Source organism: Sinocyclocheilus grahami, unplaced genomic scaffold (genome assembly GCF_001515645.1).
Source record: "Sinocyclocheilus grahami isolate Dianchi unplaced genomic scaffold, SAMN03320097.WGS_v1.1 scaffold69.1, whole genome shotgun sequence".
NCBI classification, from domain to species: Eukaryota; Metazoa; Chordata; class Actinopteri; order Cypriniformes; family Cyprinidae; genus Sinocyclocheilus; species Sinocyclocheilus grahami.
In genome coordinates, this window is record NW_015505248.1 from 1,254,227 (window position 1) to 1,276,465 (window position 22,239).

Consider the following 22,239-nt stretch of genomic DNA (forward strand, 5'->3'; position numbering starts at 1 on the left):
AAAACGAATCTCTTTTACACTATTTTCATGGGAGATTCTACTTTAAAAGTGTTTTTTTAATATGTTCCTGCATATTTAAAGGGTTAAATGAGAGACAAAAGGACAGAGAGGTCATGACTTGTCAGCTGTGTCTTTGAGAGGACAGGGGCTGATGCTGTTTTGCATACTCCCGTGTGGAATATTTTGAACACAAGCTGACCGCTGAGGACAGAAAAACTGGTTTTTGGGTTGTTGATCATTATAAAGACAATTCACAGTTGGAACTTGCAAGCTTGCCTGTGTGTTGACACAATAAGCAGAAGCTTGTGTACTTAAACTGTTATGAGGGTCAGGGCATTAAGATCTGAGGGCCATGTCACCGCACTATACTGTAGATGAAAACGACAGAAATGATGTTATCAGTTAATTTAATATAACACATAAGAGAAAATTTGCTTCCTCTGGGGTCTTGCCTATAGAATAAAGAAGAACACACACTTAACTGAATCATGCAAGTAAGTGATTTACTAATATAAAAAAAAAATACAGTTGACTAACAATATTAACAAGCTAGTACATGGTATTATCATTACAGAGACCCATAACAGCAAGTTTATTTTCTGCACATTTTCACCTTCCAGCAGAAGTTCAGCCATCATAATTGGTCTATCTAAATGGTGTGATGACACCAACACACTTAAAACGTGATACAAATTTTTTTCTGGCACAAATTTTCTCACAGAATATAGACCATTATAAAACTGCTGCACTGTTTGTTCAAATGTAAACATGATTTGTTGGTTTAAAATATCTTGTGCTGATTTAATAAGCTACTTTCACTTTCAGTCTATGGAAGGAAATGATACGCTGAAGTACTTCAGGAATTAATCATGATTTCTGTTCTTCAAAATCAGTTATAAAACCAGTCTGGTAAGTCTGCCAAGACATTCTGACTTAGGTTCACAGGTGCCATTTACAGTATGTGTAAACCATTTTTATGAGTAGTAGTAGTATTATATTCACAGTCATATCAAAGCTGCAAAATATGTATACCATTTATTTTACAATTTTAGTTTAAAAGTAATCATTATTTATTAAGGGATTATTAATGGATAGTACCTCTAAAATTGAAAATTCTGTCAACATTTACTCACAAAAGAAGATATTTTGAAGCTATATTCATTCTTCAAAAAATCTTCTTTTGTACTCAACAGAAGAAAGAAACGCAAACAGGTTTGGAACAACTTGAGGGGTGGGTAAATGATGACAGGATTATTATTTTGGGGTGAACTATTCCTTTAAATTTGCACTGCACCTTACAACAAATTAAATTCACTTGATTCCAAAAAACATCATATATCTCCATCTAGTGGAGAACATACAGTATTACCACTAAGGACAGTTAGACAGCCCTCAAAAAGGAGTGTTATAGTAGTTATTTGTTATTTTGTCAATCGATCTATGTAAGACTTACATAGCTTTACTGTTGCATGTAGAGATCAACTTCAAAATGCATAATAATGCTTAATCACTGCCATGAGGCATGTATGTATTTTACACAAACATTGATTTGCATGCATGCATATTTGCTTTTGTTTTCAATACTTTTTTTCAATAAAAATATAATCAACCATAAATGTGTCTGAGAGAGAGTGAGTGAGTGTATATATATATATATATATATATATATGTGTGTGTGTGTGTGTGTGTGTGTGTATAAAATGTTCATTATATGCTCTCTTGTACAGGCTCAACAAAGTGTTCACCACGGTACAGCCCAAAGTGGAGTTTGCCTTGCTGTGCGGCAGCCCATGACATCTGTAAACTGCTGAACCGAGCTGCCCAGGTCCCTTTTGGATCTACCACCACAACCCCGCCAAGACCATCCACCCGCTCCTTCATATAAGTAAGAGCCAGGTCACTAGCTTCCTCTGGGGTCTTGCCTATAGAATAAAGAAGAACACACACTTAACTGAATCATGCAAGTAAGTGATTTACTAATATAAAAAAAAAATACAGTTGACTAACAATAGTCTGAGAGGGAGTGAGTGAGTGTATATATATATATATATATGTGTGTGTGTGTGTGTGTGTGTGTGTATAAAATGTTCATTATATGCTCTCTTATACAGGCTCAACAAAGTGTTCACCACGGTACAGCCCAAAGTGGAGTTTGCCTTGCTGTGCGGCAGCCCATGACATCTGTAAACTGCTGAACCGAGCTGCCCAGGTCCCTTTTGGATCTACCACCACAACCCCGCCAAGACCATCCACCCGCTCCTTCATATAAGTAAGAGCCAGGTCACTAGCTTCCTCTGGGGTCTTGCCTATAGAATAAAGAAGAACACACACTTAACTGAATCATGCAAGTAAGTGATTTACTAATATAAAAAAAAAAATAGTTGACCAACAATATTAACAAGCTAGTACATGGTATTATCATTACAGATCTCTATGCCAGATGTATGTGACTATGTAATGCATGATAATGAAGCAAATGGTTTAAAGGAATAGTTCACTCTAAAACTGGTAATTTGCTGAAATTTTCCTCACCATCAGGCTATACAAGATGTATAGGAATTTGTTTCTTCATCAGAACAGATTTGGAGAAATCATCACTTGCAGTGAATGGGTGCCGTCAGAATGAGAGTTTAAACAGATAATTTATTCATGTAATGACAAAGCTGAAATTTTTAGCAGAATCTGCTATACATTTTTTCAGGATTCTTTGATGAATAGATAGTTCAAAAGAACAGCATTTATTTAAAATATAATCTTTTTGTAGCATTGTAAATGTCTTTAATGTCTCTTTTGATCAATTTAATAGGTCCTTGCAGTTTAAAAGTATCATATTATAAATAAAAACAAATACAACTGCTAAATACAGCTGACCAGAATCAAGTATTACAGAGAGTAAAAAGCCTAATAATAAAGTATATTATTCACGGTTTAAATAAATATTCTGTATAGTAAAATAAATATAGTAATTTTGTTCACTTAAAAAAGAAATAAGAAAAAGACCTCAAAGCTTTGTTTGTTGTTAAGCTGAATAAGTTGTACTGATATTGTAACATGCCTTGCTCCATGTGGAAGATAATGAGTCTAGACAGCGTGACTTTCATGATGGCTTCCCCATGGCCTGTGGGTGAGACTGCCCCAATATTGTTATCTGCATAGCCCCCACATCCTGAGAATCAGACGAAAAAACACAAATCCAGAGTGAGATCTTTCCTATACACACACTCACACTCGGCAAACATTTTGCTCCAGATGAACTTCCACCTGTTTGAGGCAAACCCTGATAATTTTCACTGCATAAGGGAGAATAAAACAGCTGTCTTTTTACACTTTTTATTTACTCTCTTTCTAAATCAGACAATACCAGCAGAGTCTATTCTCCTGTTTACCCAGCTCTGTTTCTATCATTAACTAGTGTGTATGTGTGATTCCCACAGGTTAAAATGTGTCCTGAGAGAATGTGTATGTGGAGGGTGATGTGGTGTGCTGAGCTGGGGATCAGATCTGTGGTTTGAATATTAACTCAGTAGGCAACAAGCTCTCATGAGCAGCTGAAAATTATACACATTCTTGCATGTAAGGTCAGAGTTCAATCCCCGTCATATCAGTTGCTTAGGTGTTTTTTTAGTCAAATTAAAGGTTAAAGGTTAAAGTTTAGTGTTGAAATACTTTCTTCTATTTCAGTTTAATACACAGAAACAGCTATAAGTAAAGCCATGTGTAGGCGGATTTCTCTAAAAAGTGTTAAGACTGAAGGTCTGTAGTGCAAATCAGATCAAGGCCCCAAACATACATTACAAAGCAGCAGGTTTGTATTTACCAACACACGGCGTGTCTCCCACACGACCCTCCATTTTATTTATCATTCCACCAGTGGATGTGGCACAAGCAATGTTCCCGTCTTTGTCCACAGCTACTGCACCGACTGTTCCCATCTTGCCCCTGAAACGCATGCATACAAAATGGTTTTACAAACAAAAAGTCTTACTTATTCTGGTAGCTAGTTCATCAGAAAGAAAGAAATTAGATAAACATAGAAACACGGCATGTGTTGCAATTTCTTTACATATAAAATTAATGCACATTATTGGACAACACAATATTTCATATATACAGTACACAAAAATGGACCCTTTACTTTCATTGTATATGCCTAAATAAATAAATAAACAAGATTCAGCTTTGCAATCACAGGAAAAAATTACATTTAAAAAAATCTCTCTCTCTATATATATAAACAGTTTAAATTGTAATAATATGTCACTGTTTTTACTGTTTAAAATAAATGTAGCTTTGGTAAGCATAAGATGCTTCTTTCAAAAAATAAATAAATAAAAACATACATACATACATAAAAAACTTAATTATTCCAAAGTTTTTATCAGTAGTGTATTTAGAATCTATGAGTTTCAGAGAAGAAAGTCATATAGGTACTTTTAATTTTGGGGTGAACTATCCCTTTAACTATTACTGCAACTCTTTCTTCTTAGTAGAAGTTTTAGACATTAGACATCTTATGCCAAAAACATTATGTCAGCACTTTGTACCAGTTTTCATTACATAAAAGCTTTACATTTGGCATTCCACAGGGTTGGCATCTGGCTCCAGGTTCTTCTTCCAGCGCATCTTGGCATAGTCTGTGATCAATGACTCCTCAGGCACTTCCGGTACACCCATGCTTCTGGCAAACTTAGAGGCCCCTTCAGCTGTCAGACACAAGTGTTTGGTCTCCAGAGAGAGGACAGACATCATTCACATTACTACTTTGATTATTTTAAATGCAAACTGTAGTGAAATTATCTAATGATTGCATTCAATGTATTCAAAAAGCATCTGATATCATTTAGCCTAGTATTCCTACTATTAACACTTTTTGTTTTTAATGTTGGTAACTGTAGATTACTCAAAACTAAATCTCCCATGGTGGTTATGTACAGTATTTGGGAAGATGTTGTGCAATTTACAATAATACCTTCTCCATGACAAGCCTGGCCAGTTGCACGGGGTTAGCAATTCCTCTGACCGCTGAAACAGCCCCACTATCTAGACTCCTGCCATCCATTACCATTGCATCCATCTCCACCTCCCCCTTCACATTAAGCACTGACCCCCGACCTATGACATATGGGCATAACCTGAGTTTTCTACTTACCCTGGATGTAGTATTAGGTATTAAGCAAGAAGTATGCAAGTATGAGAGTTAATTGATGGGTACCTGCATTGAATCTCGGGTTGTTCTCCATCAGGGCCACTGCTTCAACCACAGCATCCATGGCACTTCCACCCTTCAGAAGGATGGCATACCCAGTCCTGGTTGCCTCCTTTACACCGATAGTAGAGAGTTCAGCTCTTTCTTTAGGAATATGACCAGCACCTCCATGCACCACCACTACAGGCAGCATAGCTGTCCACAATGATTGAGAATAATATTGAGAAGACAAAAAGTGAGAGAGAGAAAAAAAACTTGTTGTGTATTTAACTGTTGTATAAAAGCAATATCACACTAGCAATCGTGCTGCTGTTTTGAATATATATTTTTTTAACCATATTAATTTAAACCGTATTATCACTTTGAGCTATACATCAAACCAGCTGCAAAATACGCATAATATTATTCTTTACGTTGCATAAAGCTAAATTCTATGCCCATTAGACCCTAAGATGTTATACATTCACTAAGTATAAATCAGTGGTTTTTAATAATTTTACTATCATAATAAATCTGTCTACAGGTACTGCAGATGCAGTCTACAATATCAGCATAGTGACCCGCTATAATGTCCGTTAATTTACAATGACATGTCAAATTGCGTTGCTCATTTAGTTTACAAGCTGTAATCAGCCGAATCCCATCATCAAATAAACTGCTCTATGAGCGAGTCATCAGGAAAGCTAATGACCAAAACTAATGCAGCGTTTTTGTAATTTTGTGTCAGGTGCACCTGCCCACATACACATAAAATTAAAAATGATATTTAACAAGGCTTTCTCACCAGATTAACGACTAACGACAGAAATATGAAGTCAAAGATAGCAGAAGTGCATTAAAAGCGAAGGAACCAATGGACGGTGTAACAGGTACAACAAATAATGTGACCCAAGACACGTCATTGCAGCCAAGGAGAAAACGCCAAAATAAAAGTCCACACTACAACCACGCTCTACGTACAACCAGTGCTTAGAAACTGGAAATGCAAGTTGAAAGAAAGAAAGAAAGTAGCCTACAATATGCAAAGCAACCAGTCTAACATCATTCAACCGTTTAATGTCTGAGATAAAAGCTAGGATAAATCATCCCATATGGCATATGCGAACACAGATTACTAAATGCATGTTCAGCTTTAATACAGCTATGGATTTCTGTTTTAAAATGCATAACCCTATGTATTTTTTTCTCACACAGCAACACTGAAGACTAATTTATTTTTGTAGCTTACATTAATAATAATAATAATAATAAGAATAATAATAAACTGCTCAGCATTTGATTACCAATTCATTCTTTGATTACTGCATATGGATTTATTTATTTTATATATTATTTATAAATTGTAAAATTGTTTCAACTTCCAAAAGTAAGTACTGCCTTAATAATTTAAGTTAAAATGTAATATCTATTAACTGAAAACTTATCTGAGGTAGGCTATAGCCTATCTCAACAAGTTTAATTCAGAATTAGTTTTATGATTGCACAAAATTTGTCCCTTTCCATTAATGATTTAAATGGCAGAGAGGCACTGCTGGCAAATTGGGACATTGTATGAGAAGGATTTAGGAAAATTAGATTAATTATTATCCCGTATACATATTTATAAATTGTAAAATTGTTTCAACTTCCAAAAGTAAGTACTGCCTTAATAATTTAAGTTAAAATGTAATATCTATTAACTGAAAACTTATCTGAGGTAGGCTGTAGCCTATCTCAACAAGTTTAATTCAGAATTAGTTTTATGATTGCACAAAATTTGTTCCTTTCCATTAATGATTTAAATGGCAGAGAGGCACTGTTGGCAAATTGGGACATTGTATGAGAAGGATTTAGGAAAATTAGATTAATTATTATCCCGTATACAGTAAAGCTACATCACAATCACAAATTGCCCTCACATTTCACTCTTTCAACATGCTTTGCCTCAGAATGTATTGTCATGTTTTCATTTATACGTGTTTACCACCAATTTTGTGCAAATAAGTGAAATTAAAGGTGGTTTTAAAGATAAGCAATAATGAAAAAGATGATTAATCTTAAGTGTCCCCCTTAACCAGTTGTGCCAGTTTATTGCCTATGTGAAGTTAGTCATTTGCAGCAAGTCTGTGTCTAGTGTGTTTATATTTTATTACTTATATTTTAGCGTCTCGTCTGCTGTGTGCTGAATTTGCACTTGCAACACGCTGTTCTCAATCTTAACCGCGAGTCAGGCTCGGGGAATCTCAAAGCGTCGGCTGCTGGTAGATGGGATGCTGTGCGCGCGTGCAGCGAGCCCCCTTTCTCAAATGAGAGTGCGCGCGGCCGTCTCGAGGAGGCGTGCGCGCGCTTGAGGGGCTGCGGTCCCATTGACTTTCCGTCTCCCTGACAGCGGCAGCATCAGCAGCAGCAGCAGCAGCGAGCTCGGAAAACAGAGCGCCGCGCGGACTCCGCCTTTTCTCCCGTCATCCCACCCGAGAGCCCAAGCTCCGAGGCGGCTTCATCAACAAGCGCAAGACCCCCCTCGTCGACTCGCGCATATCCTCCGGATCAGATATGGACTACCCTTAACTGGACCTGGAGGGGAGAGGCAGGCGGGCGGGCGGGGGGGGGGGGGGGGGGAAACAGGATAAAAAGCCGTATAGGAAGAGAAGCACAACCGTGGGTGCCCGCCGCAGCGATGAACGGTTCGCCACGCTCGCGACAACCGCGGATAAGCCATCGGACTATGTCCTGAATAGCGGTTTACATAGCTGGGATTTTGCACCGATCATACAGGGGTAAAATATGTCCGCCTCGGTGGGGCCCCGCGGCGGCCCTCGCCCACCCACAGCGCAGAGCTCCATATCCGAGCTACCGGACCTCAGTCACCTCACCGAGGAGGAGAAGAAAATTATCATGGCTGTGATGGTTCGGCAGAGGGAGGAAGAGGCAAAGGATGAGGCCATGCTCAAGTAAGACATCACACTTTATAGGGAGCCTGCCCGTAGTATTTGTGCTGCTTCTGGAGACCAAAAGGCAAACAGCTTGTAATGGTTTCTGTAGGTGCATCTGTTTGCAATAGCCTACTAATAAAGCCATCAGGCTGTACGCCTGCACCTGAGCTCCTGTGTGTGTGTGGGTGGGTGGGTGAGTCTGGCCATGTATGTCCACTTTCTCCATCCTTATGGTCACCTGTCATGGATGAGCCTCACTTGTGTATTCATACACATCCATATGAAACAAGCTTGTCTAATGAACGGCCAGGTGACTGTTCCCAGGTATAGCTGTTAAAGAGAGGGGTGTGTCGACATGCAAGAGCTAAATATCTACAACTCAATACATCCTGCTGTTTTACACCTCACAGTGTGATGGATTAGTTTTAAGCAGCACACACACGTCATGTCACATTATTAGTTCATTTATTCAACACATCCTACATTTTTAATGTTTCTTTAAATAGGTTAGTGAAAGTTTTCCACACTATTCACCACCAGTGTCAGGATTCCTGCCTGGTCACGACAATATTTCCGTGCCTCGTCATCATGATCATCAGGATCCTTAACCCATTCACTGAAATCTTCCCTGATTGTAGTGTGAGCATCACTCACAGCTTGAAGCATCAGTCATTGCTTTATGTTTTCCTCATCTGTTCAATTTCCTTTCTTTTCTTTTCTTAGATCCTCCTAATGATATATATGTATAGCATCATAATGAACTATATGCATAGCAAAAGTATTCAACTCAAAGAGCTTTACAGTAAAAAAAAAACTTATTACAACAAGCACCAAATACTTCAAATGAAAACTGGTAAAAAAAAAAAAAGGTCTTTTTATGACAGGCACTAGTCAGCGGTTTACATGTAGGATAGTTTGTAAAGTTTTATTCTGAGCTATTTGTGGTTCATCAGTGCTGTTATCATGAGTGTGAAGATGTTTCTTGGCTTCCTGTCCACCTGACATGTAGAAGCCATCATTGCTTATATTACATTAGTTGTTGGTCACCTTGAGATTTGAAATCAGATTTATGCATCTTAAATTGGTTCCCTGAGCAGCTACAATCAATAACCTAAGCACTTCTTGCCCTAAATTACTCATAGGAAATAGTCATGCAGTTATTTAATTTCTCAGTCTTTGTATATACATTTTTTTGTCACTAAACTCTTCTGAAAGAAAAATGAATAAAATTTTTCTTTGAATGGTTAAAGGTCACAGGTCAAATGATCACTGAATTCAGTCTGTTACACAGTATTTCTTAGAGAGAATAGACAGATCGCCACATAATCTGTGTACTAATCTGTTTTAGTGTGCCGATAAACAAACTCATTTTCATTGGCTGTGTGTGTCATGAGATCGATGTTTGAATTGGACAGTTCCTCAAAGAAACTTCTGTCCTGAAGCAGAAGCTAGAGGTCGACCTCACAATGCATTTGAGGCATTCAGAAATACAACAATACTGTCCTAGCTTAAAGGCATAGCTCACCTAAAAATGAGAATTCTGTCATCATTTACTCACCCTTATGTCATTCCAAACCTGTATGACTGGCTTTCTTCTGTGGAATATAAAAAAATATTTTTTTGTACTCTTTTATTTATCTTCATTTGTGTTCTGCAGACAGAATCTTCATTTTTGGATGAACCATTCTTTAAAAATAATATTGCAGAATTGTTTACAAAAGGAGATGTTCTGTCTTTATAACTCAACTTTCATTTCATGAAAATGCATGTTTGGTGAAGGTTGGTAATACTAGAAAAAGTTAGCTAAAGAAAAAACTTTTCATGCAAAAGAGCTAAGATTTATTTCTGAGAGATTTATCGTCACTATCTAAATTGTGTTTGTACATTTTAGAGAGGAGAAGCCCATACAAGCAAAAACAGTGAACCTGGTCGGGAACAAGAAACCACCTCAGCAGAACGACATCAGGTAAACATCTCAGTCAAGTTTACATGCAGTAAGTTAATAATGGAGTTTGATGTAAATAAATGATAAACATTATAGTTCAGTGGTTCTCAACCTTTTTGTCTCCAAGGCCCCACCCCCTTTGTCCAACACAATATTCAAAGTTCCTCCTATCGAAGCTGTACTTCTAGTACTTGTATTGTAATAAAAATAAACTCAAAAATAAGATGTCAATCCAGTGTTTTACATCTTTAAGAGTAATATATAATTACGATTATATTAAGTAAATTTATATACTTTTAAGACTTATTGAAGTCTCCCTGGAATTCTGCCCGCCCCCAATTGAGAACCACTGCTCTAATGGCCATTGCCATGTCATTCTATGTTCTGACTGTTATGACTGCAGTTTCTATAAATGTCAGACAATAAGGCCGTGACAACACTGCCTCAAAATGTAAGAGTCATACATGATAGTGAATGAAAGGTCAAGATTTACCTCAAGGATGTGCCCTATGCTGGTATTTTTTGAAAGCTGTAGGGTTTGTAACGAATGAAATTATTGTGCATGCTGTTGTGACATTCTTTAATACTTTAAATGACTCCTTTATATTTTTCGATTTTCTCTTTTACTGCCCATTGGGGTCATGCTGAAGCTGCTGAGAGTGTGCACTGTGTTGTAAATCAAAATCTTTTTTACAGTCGCATTATTTTTTTCCCTGCAAAACAAGAAAACAAATCTTGGCACCTGTGGTGGTGCTTTAGAGTGCTGACAGAGAAATATTTATGCTATGTTAAATTATTTATGCACATCAGTATTGCCCTGGTTCTCTCAGCTGAAGAATAAGAGGACTGCGGTGTGGTTCATATCAACAGATAGAGAACATCTCTCTCCCAATTGCTTTTTCTGGTCTCTGGAGGGGTCAGAGGATCAGGAAGGCTTAGGATTATGGGGAAAGTTGGCCAAAACACATCTGTTTCTGTGTGGAGTCCCTGGATGTGGTCACTTGTGATGTTATCAGCCTGACCAAGAACTTGCCCCAGTAGAGTGGTGCAGTGATGATGTATTTTTGTAATCTAATCCAGAAGTTAGCATCACCCTGGTTCCCTCGATATAAACCCAATAGTATTTTACCAGTGGCTTTTGGATTAATGTAGAAAATAAGCTCTGTGACCAACAGAAGTTTATGATTCCTACACATTTTGTTCATCATGATAATCTTCACAAATGAACACAACTTTTATAAATTTTGAAGCCTGAATACAATCACCAGAAGAAAAAGATAAACGTAGGGTATAAACGAACTACATCGTGGTCACATGACTCCGACAACTCTTTCAGTCTTTATTTAAAGGGGTAATAGGATGCTACATGCACTTTTACAAGTTGTTTGAACTGAAATGTGTGTTGGGAGTGTGTGTACACAACCACCCTATAATGATAAAAATCCATCCAGTGTTTTTTTCTTAATTCTCAAATCGAGCCGATCTCAGATGCCTGTCTGTGTGACGTCACATAGACAGGCCCCTCCCACGATAGTTTGATTGACAGTAGCGTTTCAGCACAGACTGGACTGGTGTCTTACCTCAGACCCGCCCTGAGTGAGCTGTCATCAGTCCGCCATTGTTTCGCCGCCGGAGCAGATATAGGGCTGACAAGACGTGAGACGTGCGGATCCATGTGCAAGCTTTTATTTAAAGCAGCAGAGGTCAGAAACACAGGCAGGGTCGAACAATGGCAAACAGGTCTATGGCGGTCAAGACACAAGAATAATCCTAGGGCTAGCGTAGGTCAACGATTGGCGAACAGAATCAAAAGGGCGAGACTAGAGGGATAAATCCAGGAAAACAGGCAAAGATCAGAAACCAAGAAAACAGACAGGGCAAGACTAGGCTAGGACTGGGAAACTAACAAGGGCTCTGTAAAGTAGCTATCACTGCTGGCGATAAGCGCGTACAATACTCGGCGAGGGATCTGTAAAGTAGCTATCACTGCTGGCGATAAGCGCATACAATACTCGGCCATTTGATAGGAGTCAGATTGAGTGATATATATTGAATGTGTGATTGGATACAGCTGTGTGCAATCAGTGCTGTGTGCAATCAGTACAATGGATGATGGGATATGTAGTCCGGGATGATATGCAAGAGTTTGTGCAGTGCGAGAGTCAATGTAATGGAAAGGGTGACCTCTGCTGGCAAGCAGACGGAAGTACATGGACCGGATTGGCGACAGAGCCCCTCCCCCCCAAAGGAGCAGCTTCCAGATGCTCAAAACACTTTACGATTCCGGAGGGAGGTGGAGCAGAGGCGGAACAGGGGGAGGGATAGAGGGCCAGGTCCATGTGGAAGTGGAGAGACCAGGGACTGAGGCAGGACCAGCGGAGCAGGGCGGAGCCGGCAGTACAGGTGGAGCTGAAGACCACCAGAGCAGGACAGAAGACCACCACGGCGAACCAGATGACCACCAGAGCCAGACAGTAGACCGAGCCGAAGACCACCACGGCGGAGCAGACAGAGCAGGAGACCCCCACGGCGAGCCAAACCGATCAGGAGACCATGGCAGAGACTGTAACAGAGAGAGCAGAGACAGACAACACAGACAGAACATTGGGTGTGATAGACAAGGCTGAGTGTTCAGAGGCAGTCTCCTTGGCTGGGTCGGGACATGAGAAAAGTTCATAAATGGCCTCCGTAGCCATGACAGGATGGGCAGATAGTTCACAAACGGCCTCCATGGCCATGACAGGACGGGCAGAGGGTTCACAGACGGCCTCCATAGCCGTGACAGGACAAGCAGGGAGTTAGGAAACGGCCTCTATAGCTATGACAGGACAGACAAAGACTTCACTGACGACCTCCTTGGGCGGAACAGAACAGGCAGAGAGTTCATAGATGGCCTCCATAGCTGTTACAGGACAGGAAGTGAGTTCATAAGCGGCCTCCATGGCTGATTCAGGGCTGGACGTAAGTTCACAGACAGCATCTGCGGCCGGGTTGAGACAGGACAATTGTTCACAGATAGCCTTCGTGGCCGGTTCAAGGCAAGACGAGAGTTCATCAACGGCCTCTGCGGCCGGGATGACAAAGGACGAGAGCTTAGTAACCATGACAGGCATGACTGGGGATTCAGAAATGGTCTCCTTGACCAGTGCAGGACAATAGTTCATAGGCTGTGACAGGACAGGCTAAAAGGACGTTGCTGGGCGCCACCACCATGCAAGGAGCTGAAGCGAGCCCCGCCGTTTCGGGAGGTTCTGCAGCATGCGCCGCCACCTCTGAAGAGACTGCAGCGGACACCATGGCCTCTGGGAGTACAGCAGCGGGCACCGCTACCTCGGGAGGTTCTGCGGCGTAAGCCGCCACCTCTGGGGATGTTGTAGCCGGTGCTGCTGCTACTCGAGCAAATCGGCGGTGGAGTACGCAGCCCAGATACACCATAAAGCAACCCCCCATATGGGAAGTGCTGCAGACAGGGGAATGAGTTCATGAACAGCAGGGTTAGAGTGAGTGGGTTTGGGGATACCAGCTGTGCATGCAGACACCAGCGGTGCATCCCTCACACTGGGTACCAGACTGGGATACCGAAGGACTGACCTTGATAATCTGGATGCCACAGACAGGACGTGACGTGACTCTGGATGATCAGCTGTGAGGTGACGTGACTCTGGGTGATCAGCTGTGATGTGACGTGACTCTGAGGGATCAGCTGAGACGTGACGAGACTCTGGACAAACAGCTGAGACGTGACGAGGCTCTGGTAGATCAGCTGAGACTTGACTTGACTCAGCAATGGAAGCTGTGACTTGAGTTGACTCATGAAGATCAGCCGTGATTTGACTTGACTCATGAAGAACAACCGTGACTTGACTCATGAAGATCAGCTGTGACTTGACTTGATTCAGGAAGATCAGCTGTGACTTGACTTGACTCAGGAAGATCAGCGTTGACGTGACTTGACTCTGGCAGATCAGCTGTGACTTGACTTGACTCAATTCAGAAATGGTCTCCTTGACCAGTGCAGGACAATAGTTCATAGGCTGTGACAGGACAGGCTGAAAGTGCGTTGCTGGGCGCCACCACCATGCAAGGAGCTGAAGCGAGCACCGCCGTTTCGGGAGGTTCTGCAGCATGCGCCGCCACCTCTGAAGAGACTGCAGCGGACACCATGGCCTCTGGGAGTACAGCAGCGGGCACCGCTACCTCGGGAGGTTCTGCGGCGTAAGCCGCCACCTCTGGGGATGTTGTAGCCGGTGCTGCTGCTACTCGAGCAAATCGGCGGTGGAGTACGCAGCCCAGATACACCATAAAGCAACCCCCCATATGGGAAGTGCTGCAGACAGGGGAATGAGTTCATGAACAGCAGGGTTAGAGTGAGTGGGTTTGGGGATACCAGCTGTGCATGCAGACACCAGCGGTGCATCCCTCACACTGGGTACCAGACTGGGATACCGAAGGACTGACCTTGATAATCTGGATGCCACAGACAGGACGTGACGTGACTCTGGATGATCAGCTGTGAGGTGACGTGACTCTGGGTGATCAGCTGTGATGTGACGTGACTCTGAGTGATCAGCTGAGACGTGACGAGACTCTGGACAAACAGCTGAGACGTGACGAGGCTCTGGTAGATCAGCTGAGACTTGACTTGACTCAGCAATGGAAGCTGTGACTTGAGTTGACTCATGAAGATCAGCCGTGATTTGACTTGACTCATGAAGAACAACCGTGACGTGATTCAGGAAGATCAGCTGTGACTTGACTTGACTCAGGAAGATCAGCTGTGACTTGACTTGACTCAGGAAGATCAGCGTTGACGTGACTTGACTCTGGCAGATCAGCTGTGACTTGACTTGACTCATGATTGGCAGCCGTGACATAACGGGGCACTGTTGTGTCCGCCATTTTGTAAGCGTGCTCTAGTGTGGCCGCCATTTTGCGAATGGGCTCCTCTGTCGCCGCCATCATGCGAGCGCGCTCTGGTGTGGCCACCATTTCACGAGCGGGTTGCATCACCGGAGTAGCGATCAGTAACCTTGAATATCCTGGAGCTTGTGGTTGACTAAACTCAGCAGCCACCATTACAGGCACAGACGCGGTGTCACGTTCTTCCTCCACGACACCCACAGTAGACAAAGAGCCAACAGTCAATAAACAGTCACAAACTGACGTAGTGACGAACGCGGACCCTCAAGTATAAGCTTAGATTTTAACGGTTGATTAATGCCATTACAGAAAAAATCTATCAAAACACAGTCCGGTAAATCAGAGTGATACGCAATGTCCAGATACTCTTGAATGTAGTCCTCGAGTGAGCGTGTGCCCTGCTCAAGGGCTAACAACAGTCTTGCAGTGTCCATACCTGGCCAATGTTTACATGAGAAGCTGCTGCATCCTTGTGAGGCCGAGTATTCTATTACGTGACGTGACATGTGGCCAAGTATGGTGACCCACACTCGGAATTAGTGCTCTGCATATCCCATCCAAAGTGCATCCCATCCAAGTGGGGTTGGGGGTTCGGTGCCTTGCTCAAGGGCACCTCAGTCGTGGTATTGAAGGTGGGAGAGAGCGCTGTACATTCATTCCCCCCACCTACAATCCCTGCCAGTGCGAGACTCGAACCCACAACCTTTGGGTTACGAGTCCGACTCTCTAACCATTAGGCCGTTAGACATGCGGATACATGTGCAAGCTTTTATTTAAAGCAGAAGAGGTCAGAAACACAGGCAGGGTCGAACAATGGCACACAGGTCTATGGCGGGCAAGACACAAGAATAATCCTAGGGCTAGCGTAGGTCAACGATCGGCGAACAGAATCAAAAGGGCGAGACTAGAGGAATAAATCCAGGAAAACAGGCAAAGATCAGTAACCGAGAAAACATACAGGGCAAGACTAGGCTAGGACTGGGAAACTAACGAGGGCTCTGTAAAGTAGCTATCACTGCTGGCGATAAGCGCATACAATACTCGGCAGTTTGATAGGAGTCAGATTGAGTGATATATATAGTGAATGTGTGATTGGATACAGCTGTGTGCAATCAGTGCTGTGTGCAATCAGTACAATGGATGATGGGATATATAGTACGGGATGATATGCAACAGTTTGTGTAGTGCGAGAGTCAATGTAATGGAAAGGGTGACCTCTGATGGCAAGCAGACGGAAGTTCATGGACCGGATTCATGACACATCCTATGACCCCTTTAAGAAAAAAAACAAAAACATTTTCCCTGAAAGTTGGCCACATGTTAGCAATCACTTTTTCAAAAAAAGTAAAAGCTTTAAAAAAATCACAAGGGGGTGTTACTGATGTATTTTATATGGTAGAATAAAAAAAAAGGAAAATGAAAATATTTTGAGCTTGTGTTAATCATAGACCTTATTTCAGGAATTTAACCAAAAAACGTTTCTGGGTTTTGGCCTACAAAAATATGTCATCCCTGCAGCACTCTACTGGCTCGAACCAAAATGCAGTTGTGCTGTTTATCATTATTATCATTGCACCATACGCATATGCAGGATGTACTCGATCAGTTACACCTACTCGAGACTTCTGGCCTAGAAATGTTGTTAAGCAAGGGATTTAGTAGATGAGGTGTATTTAAGGCAGGTCTATTCTGCTGAAGATCAAACAGAGAGAGTTGCTCTTATTGTAATCTTATTCCCTTGAGCCCACTCCTTCTCTAGCCAGTGCTTTTGACTTAGACACAAGAACTGACAAAAAGCCTTTAAAAACAGGAGGAATACATGAATAGATAAATAATTAAATGCACAGGCATATCACACAGTAGTGGCTTTTAATAGCACCCTAGTCCATACATTAGCATCCACTGGAGAACAAGCCTTCTAAATCCATTTGCTCACACCCACCAGCAGGCCTCAGAAGGATGAGCTTGTGCTCACGGGTTGGCATGTGCTAAAGTCATGCTCCTAATTCTCAGGCTCCCACTCAATTACTTTCTCACTTGTTCAGTCAGTGGCCCGACTGCATTACCAAATGTGTCTTTCACAGGCCTCAGCACACAGATGCTGGAGTGGTTGTGGGTTTGATTGCTGTGCGTTATATATGACCTACTCAAACTGAGTTGCTTAAACTAAATGATGCAGGTTAACTCTGAACTGCATTGGCATAAAGCTAGCCGGTTAGCAAGAGAGCTAACTTTCAGTAATACGAACTTGAATATTTCATTTTCTGTGATGTTGCAAATTCTGCTGATTTCAATATACCACCAAGGTAATGTGATCTTGATCGCTAACATAGATGAGGTTTCATTGAAGAAAATGTGTAGTTATGAGAACGATAATTATAATTATAAAATTATAAACAAATCACTGTATGCCAAGTGTACTTTTTAATTTATAAGTTAAACTATTGTTACATAATTACCAGATAATACTGAAAACCTTAAAAATTGTCTTTTTTTTTTTTGTAAAAAAAAAAAAAACCAAGGTGAGAAATATTTAGAAAAAATATAAAATATATTTGCTTCCAAAAACATAAAAACAATATTGATTATGTATTGCTGATGAAATAAAATGTATCATATTTCCAAATATGTAATTAAATATCAGTCAGTACCTGGATAGATAGTGAGCATCTCTCTGAGGCAAAACTTTACTGTCTTCTCCATGTTTAATAAACAATGCTTGCTACGCATCAGATGAGTGCTCTGAAACAAATGTTCTTTGAGTATTATAATTAAATGTATGAATAGGCCCACATAAACATGTCAGCATATCCCGTTTAGAGTTAAATGTTGCTTTGAGAGGTGTGTGTGTGTGTATGTGTGTATGTGTGAAGGCTGCGTTTCTTCATAACAAGGAGAGTGGGGAGTCCATCTGTTCCTCCAGTTGGTTAACTGTGCTAGGACACACACACACACACACACGCTCATTTCCTCACCAACTTACAAAAAATATGCAGTCAAGCCGACCGGGACCCCTCACCATGTACTGTAATAATACACCCATCCTTGCACCGTGGTGTCAGCGACCCAGGCTGTTCAGAGCACAAATGTTTTGGTGTATAATGGGTCTGCTAGGGAAGTAAGACCTTTTAACATAGAAACACATAAAAGTATGGGGAATTACAGCTGACATCTGTCGCCGTATTGCTGGGGAGTATGTTGCGAGCTGTTTACACACAAACACAGGGTAGTAGGACTTTCCCAAAGCAGGGTCACAGGGCACTTTTCTACAGCTTAGGTTATGACACACCAACAAAATCTCTCCTGACATACTGGATTTTCTCATTGCATTGCATGATGGGACGAACTGGCACAACTGTTAGTTGTTGTTTAGCGCATACATTATGTCTTGTATTCAGGAAATTATTTAATATGTCAGTAAAACAATGTGAGTGATGCAGGCAGCAGTGATGGAAGCTTTCCTTGCTGGCTGATATTTACAGATCAACAATGTGTCATGATTGTTACCGCCAACCCTCCTGTGAGAATTTGTCCCATGGAGAATGCCAGTGTGTAGCATGTGTAGGCATGCTGCTGGGACACTTTCTTTGCCCAACACCTCCACTTATTTCTTAGTAATTTGGTTTCTAACATTGTCTTTCCTTTTATGAATTGTATTTTCATTTATAAGATCTTCAAATGCTCCTCAGTTTTGGATATAATGTAAAGGCGAGTCTAGGGCAGGACCTCTAATAACTTTTTGAAGTTGATAGAAATGTCTCTAGGTAGCACTCCATAATGTTGTATCAAAAACAAGTGAGCTGCATATTTAGACTGCATTTTAAGGCATAGTTGTGCTTTCCAGCTGTTCCAATATAATGCTGTCGTAATTTAGTTAAAGGGGTCATAGGATGCCCATATTCCACAAGTTGATATGATTCTTTAGGGTCTTAATGAAAAGTCTGTAACATAGTTTGGTTAAAATATCTCAATGGTTGTGTAAAAAACTATTTTTTTACCCTGTCAAAAATGGCTCTTTTCAGAGCATGCAGATTTGTAGCATTTTCCTTTAAATGTTAATGAGCTCTGCTGACCCCGCCCCTCTCTTCCGAGCCACTCTCCTAGAGACTGTTTATTTTAGCCGCTGTTAGTAAATTAACAATTGGTCCCTCTATATCTCTTTGCCACCTCTGAAAATTCTCAGTCCCTTAAAGTGTATAACGGCCGGGAAGCAAGAAAACACACATTCAAATTGTATTCTCAATACTTAAACTTTATTCATAGAAACAAAGATATTATATAGGCATATGTCGAGGGGAGTTTCAACCCTTTAACCAATGAGGATATAGATGACATACATATAGGCTCTTGGCCAAGAACATGTGTTTATATAAAATGGCCACATGTACAGAAAAATATGGACATATTAGGAATAGACTTGGCGAAGGATGCTGAACTCTCTTCATAGTTCATCACGAACCCCTTTACCTTAGAGTCCTAGCTTTCGTGTCCTTATTTGAGCATTTGAACCAAGAAAAGCTAATGCATACATGTGCGCATGCGTACCTCGAATATGAGTAAGAGATATTAAAACATAATACAAGAGAGAGAGAACAGATGGAGGAGGGGGATTCAGAGAGAGTGCTCTGTATAGGGAGGGCGAGTGAGAGAGGGGAAAAAAGGAGAGGAGGGGTGACAACATCTGGAACCAATCTAAAGACAGAGAGTGTTTTCTAACAGCCGCATTCTTCGTGAAACTTGGTAATTAGCACATTATTAGGAAAGGCGATTTGCAAAGATTCATTAAAAAAACCTTACACTTACTTCTTCTGTAGGTGAGGCTGGATCATGAATGATTCGCGCGAACATAGACACATTTATGTAGATTGGGGGAGCATTCCCTTCAAAAACAAACGTCACACAGTTGTGTGACGTCACACAGACAGGCATCTGAGATCGGCTCGATTTGAGAAAGAGGTAAAGATTTTCGTAGATTAACAAAAAACCACTGGGTGGATTTTTATCATTTTAGGGTGGTTGTGTACACACACTGCCAACACACATTTCAGTTCAAACTACTTGTAAAAGTGCATGTAGCATTATATGACCCCTTTAAAAAGACAGCACTATTGTATACAAAAACATTTATATATAAAAAAAAAAATCAAAGATGGTGGAAAACATTTAAATTTAAATGTTTATTATAAATATACAATTTTGAGTAACTTTAGACGCAATACTGCCAATTACTTTGTCTGTTTTATACATCTCTGAGCAACAATCAGTATCGTGGTGTTTCAAATGAATAGTGTTTTGAACGAATCCGTTGAGTGAATGATTCTTTGACTCACTCATAAAGAAAAATCACTTATTCCGTTCTTGAATGAGTCACTGTAAACAAATGAGTTAGTTGAGTGAATGATTTATTGACTCATTCATAATGATAAGTCACTTATTTCATTCCTGAAATGAATCAGTGTTTTGAATTAATCAGTTGAATGAAAGGTCCAGTGACCAAGGTCCAATTCATAGTCACTTCACGCTGCCTACTGATATAAATATTCACAGAAAAATACTCACCACAGATTATCTGAAGTGATTCAAGCAATGAAATATGCCCATGCTGTTGAAATGTGTTTCATCACTCTTGAAACACCACTCAGCCAATCAAATTCGAGGACTAGAATTAAGTACAGCTGGTTGCCAGAATGTTGCTATTTAGTTACTAAAGTGTTCTGATTAGTTTATAGCATGGTGATATGTGGTTGCTAGGTGGTCAACTGCTTGTTCTGGTTGGTTTCTAGGTGGGCCAATTTGAAAGAACCCACATCTAAGTCCCTGTCATAGAGTGGTTGATATATAGTCTTTGGAAAAAGTATTTTGGAGTTTTCACCTGTTTTATCAGCCGCAAGATGGCAATTGTACATCCTATTGCTTAATATGATGTAATATCACATGTTTTATTGTTAGAATGTTACTTATGTAGGCAGTGAACTTATCTACACTACCTCAGAAGTTTGATTCTGAAGAATGAGTCATGTATAAAGTGTTGATAATTTGCAAAATAAAACAGACACTAAGCTCCACAACTGTGGTGTACTGTCAGCTTTGAGTTGGCTTTTTACCGCGTCTGCTTCTTCTGTCGGTCACATGTGTTTTTAATTAGCAGAGTCTTCAGTTAGTCAGTCAGTCAGACAGTCAGTCAGTGAAGTGTGGCACCAACACCTGGAGCTTCAGTTACACAGCACTCCCATGGAGGAATGTGCATTTCGGTTTGTTCTGTAGGCACTGTTCTCTCTCTTTTTCTCAGCAGTGTCACTTTCCTCAAGCATCATCAGTATTACTCCTGAGCTGGCCAAAAAGCTGTGTTCCTTTTGCACCAATTATTTTTTTAATTACCCAGAGAGAAGATGTGTATGTGTGTTTATGCATCCATGCATTTGTGCAAAAACTGCACAAGCAGATAATGCATGGCCTGATTTGAAAGTAACGTCACTGACGTGTTTAGCCGACTGCGCGTGTTTAGCCGACTGCGCGTGTGAGGAGATCAGATCCACTGTTATTTTTTTTGTTTGGAATCCGGAGGGTTTGACGAGGACCATGATGTCTTGGATGAAGAGAGTGGGTTGTCTATTTATAGATGTGTTTTGGTTTAATGACATGGCTGCTGCGCGTGCGGATAGGCATATGGACATTTTTTCCCTCTTTTCTCTCTCTTTGCTTTTCACCAGCCCACATGGGACTGCTCCATCTGAAAGTGGATTCTGTCAGAGATTTACAGTCCGTCTGAGCTGCTCTGCTATTGAAGAGTGTCCTTTGTAGGTTTCAGACATCGCTCATGCTCTTCTGCCCAGTCAGTCATTTCATGCAGGGTTACAGCATATTACACAACAGTTACTTTGCGCTTGGCTGAGAATGCTGATATTTTAACAGTACTGAGATGTTTCACTGTTTGTATCACTCTACATTTCAAAAACTATAGAATTGCTCTTTGCACCCATGCATACCCTTATATCCAAACGCAAATGGATTATTTTCGGATTGGTCTATCCTCTAAATGGATTGAATAGGACTGGGGAAGGAACTGTCATTCACATTATGCAAGAGAAAAAAAGTTTAGTAATAAAGTGCATTAAATGATCCAAAGATTGAGAGGAAAGAATGAGTGGTGAACAGAAAGATGTGCTGTTGGTAGGTGAAGTAGGTGAAGCTTGGTGAAGTGGGTGTGGCGGGGGCGGGGGGGGGGGCATGGGGGGGGGAAGAAGAAGAAGAAAGAT

The 22,239-nt window shown here is 40.9% G+C and overlaps 2 protein-coding genes across 3 annotated transcripts in view; one reads left to right on the forward strand and one right to left on the reverse strand.

Annotated features, from left to right (window-relative positions):
* Positions 1 to 1,659: 1,659 nt before the first annotated feature.
* Positions 1,660 to 6,083, reverse strand: asrgl1 (asparaginase and isoaspartyl peptidase 1). 2 transcript variants are annotated; one of them, XM_016272329.1, is made up of 7 exons: positions 5,991 to 6,083; positions 5,213 to 5,401; positions 4,970 to 5,112; positions 4,571 to 4,725; positions 3,818 to 3,939; positions 3,056 to 3,166; positions 1,660 to 1,922 (listed from the first exon to the last, which is right to left on the reverse strand). In XM_016272329.1, exons 2-7 carry the CDS (start codon positions 5,397 to 5,399, stop codon positions 1,708 to 1,710), a joined length of 933 nt encoding a protein of 310 aa, XP_016127815.1. In that variant the 5' UTR covers positions 5,400 to 5,401; positions 5,991 to 6,083; the 3' UTR covers positions 1,660 to 1,707. The 2 variants fall into 2 exon arrangements, with proteins under 2 accessions (XP_016127815.1, XP_016127814.1); XM_016272328.1 differs by lacking the exon at positions 1,660 to 1,922 and adding an exon at positions 2,046 to 2,306.
* Positions 6,084 to 7,799: 1,716 nt separating this feature from the next.
* The window catches only part of LOC107585356 (regulating synaptic membrane exocytosis protein 1-like), a 72,638-nt gene continuing 58,198 nt past the window's right edge, over positions 7,800 to 22,239 (forward strand). The window contains exons 1-2 of the mRNA XM_016272359.1: positions 7,800 to 8,136; positions 10,010 to 10,084. Coding sequence (XP_016127845.1) covers positions 7,970 to 8,136; positions 10,010 to 10,084 — 242 coding nt within the window. The 5' untranslated portion in view covers positions 7,800 to 7,969. The remainder of the gene's footprint in view (positions 8,137 to 10,009; positions 10,085 to 22,239) is intronic.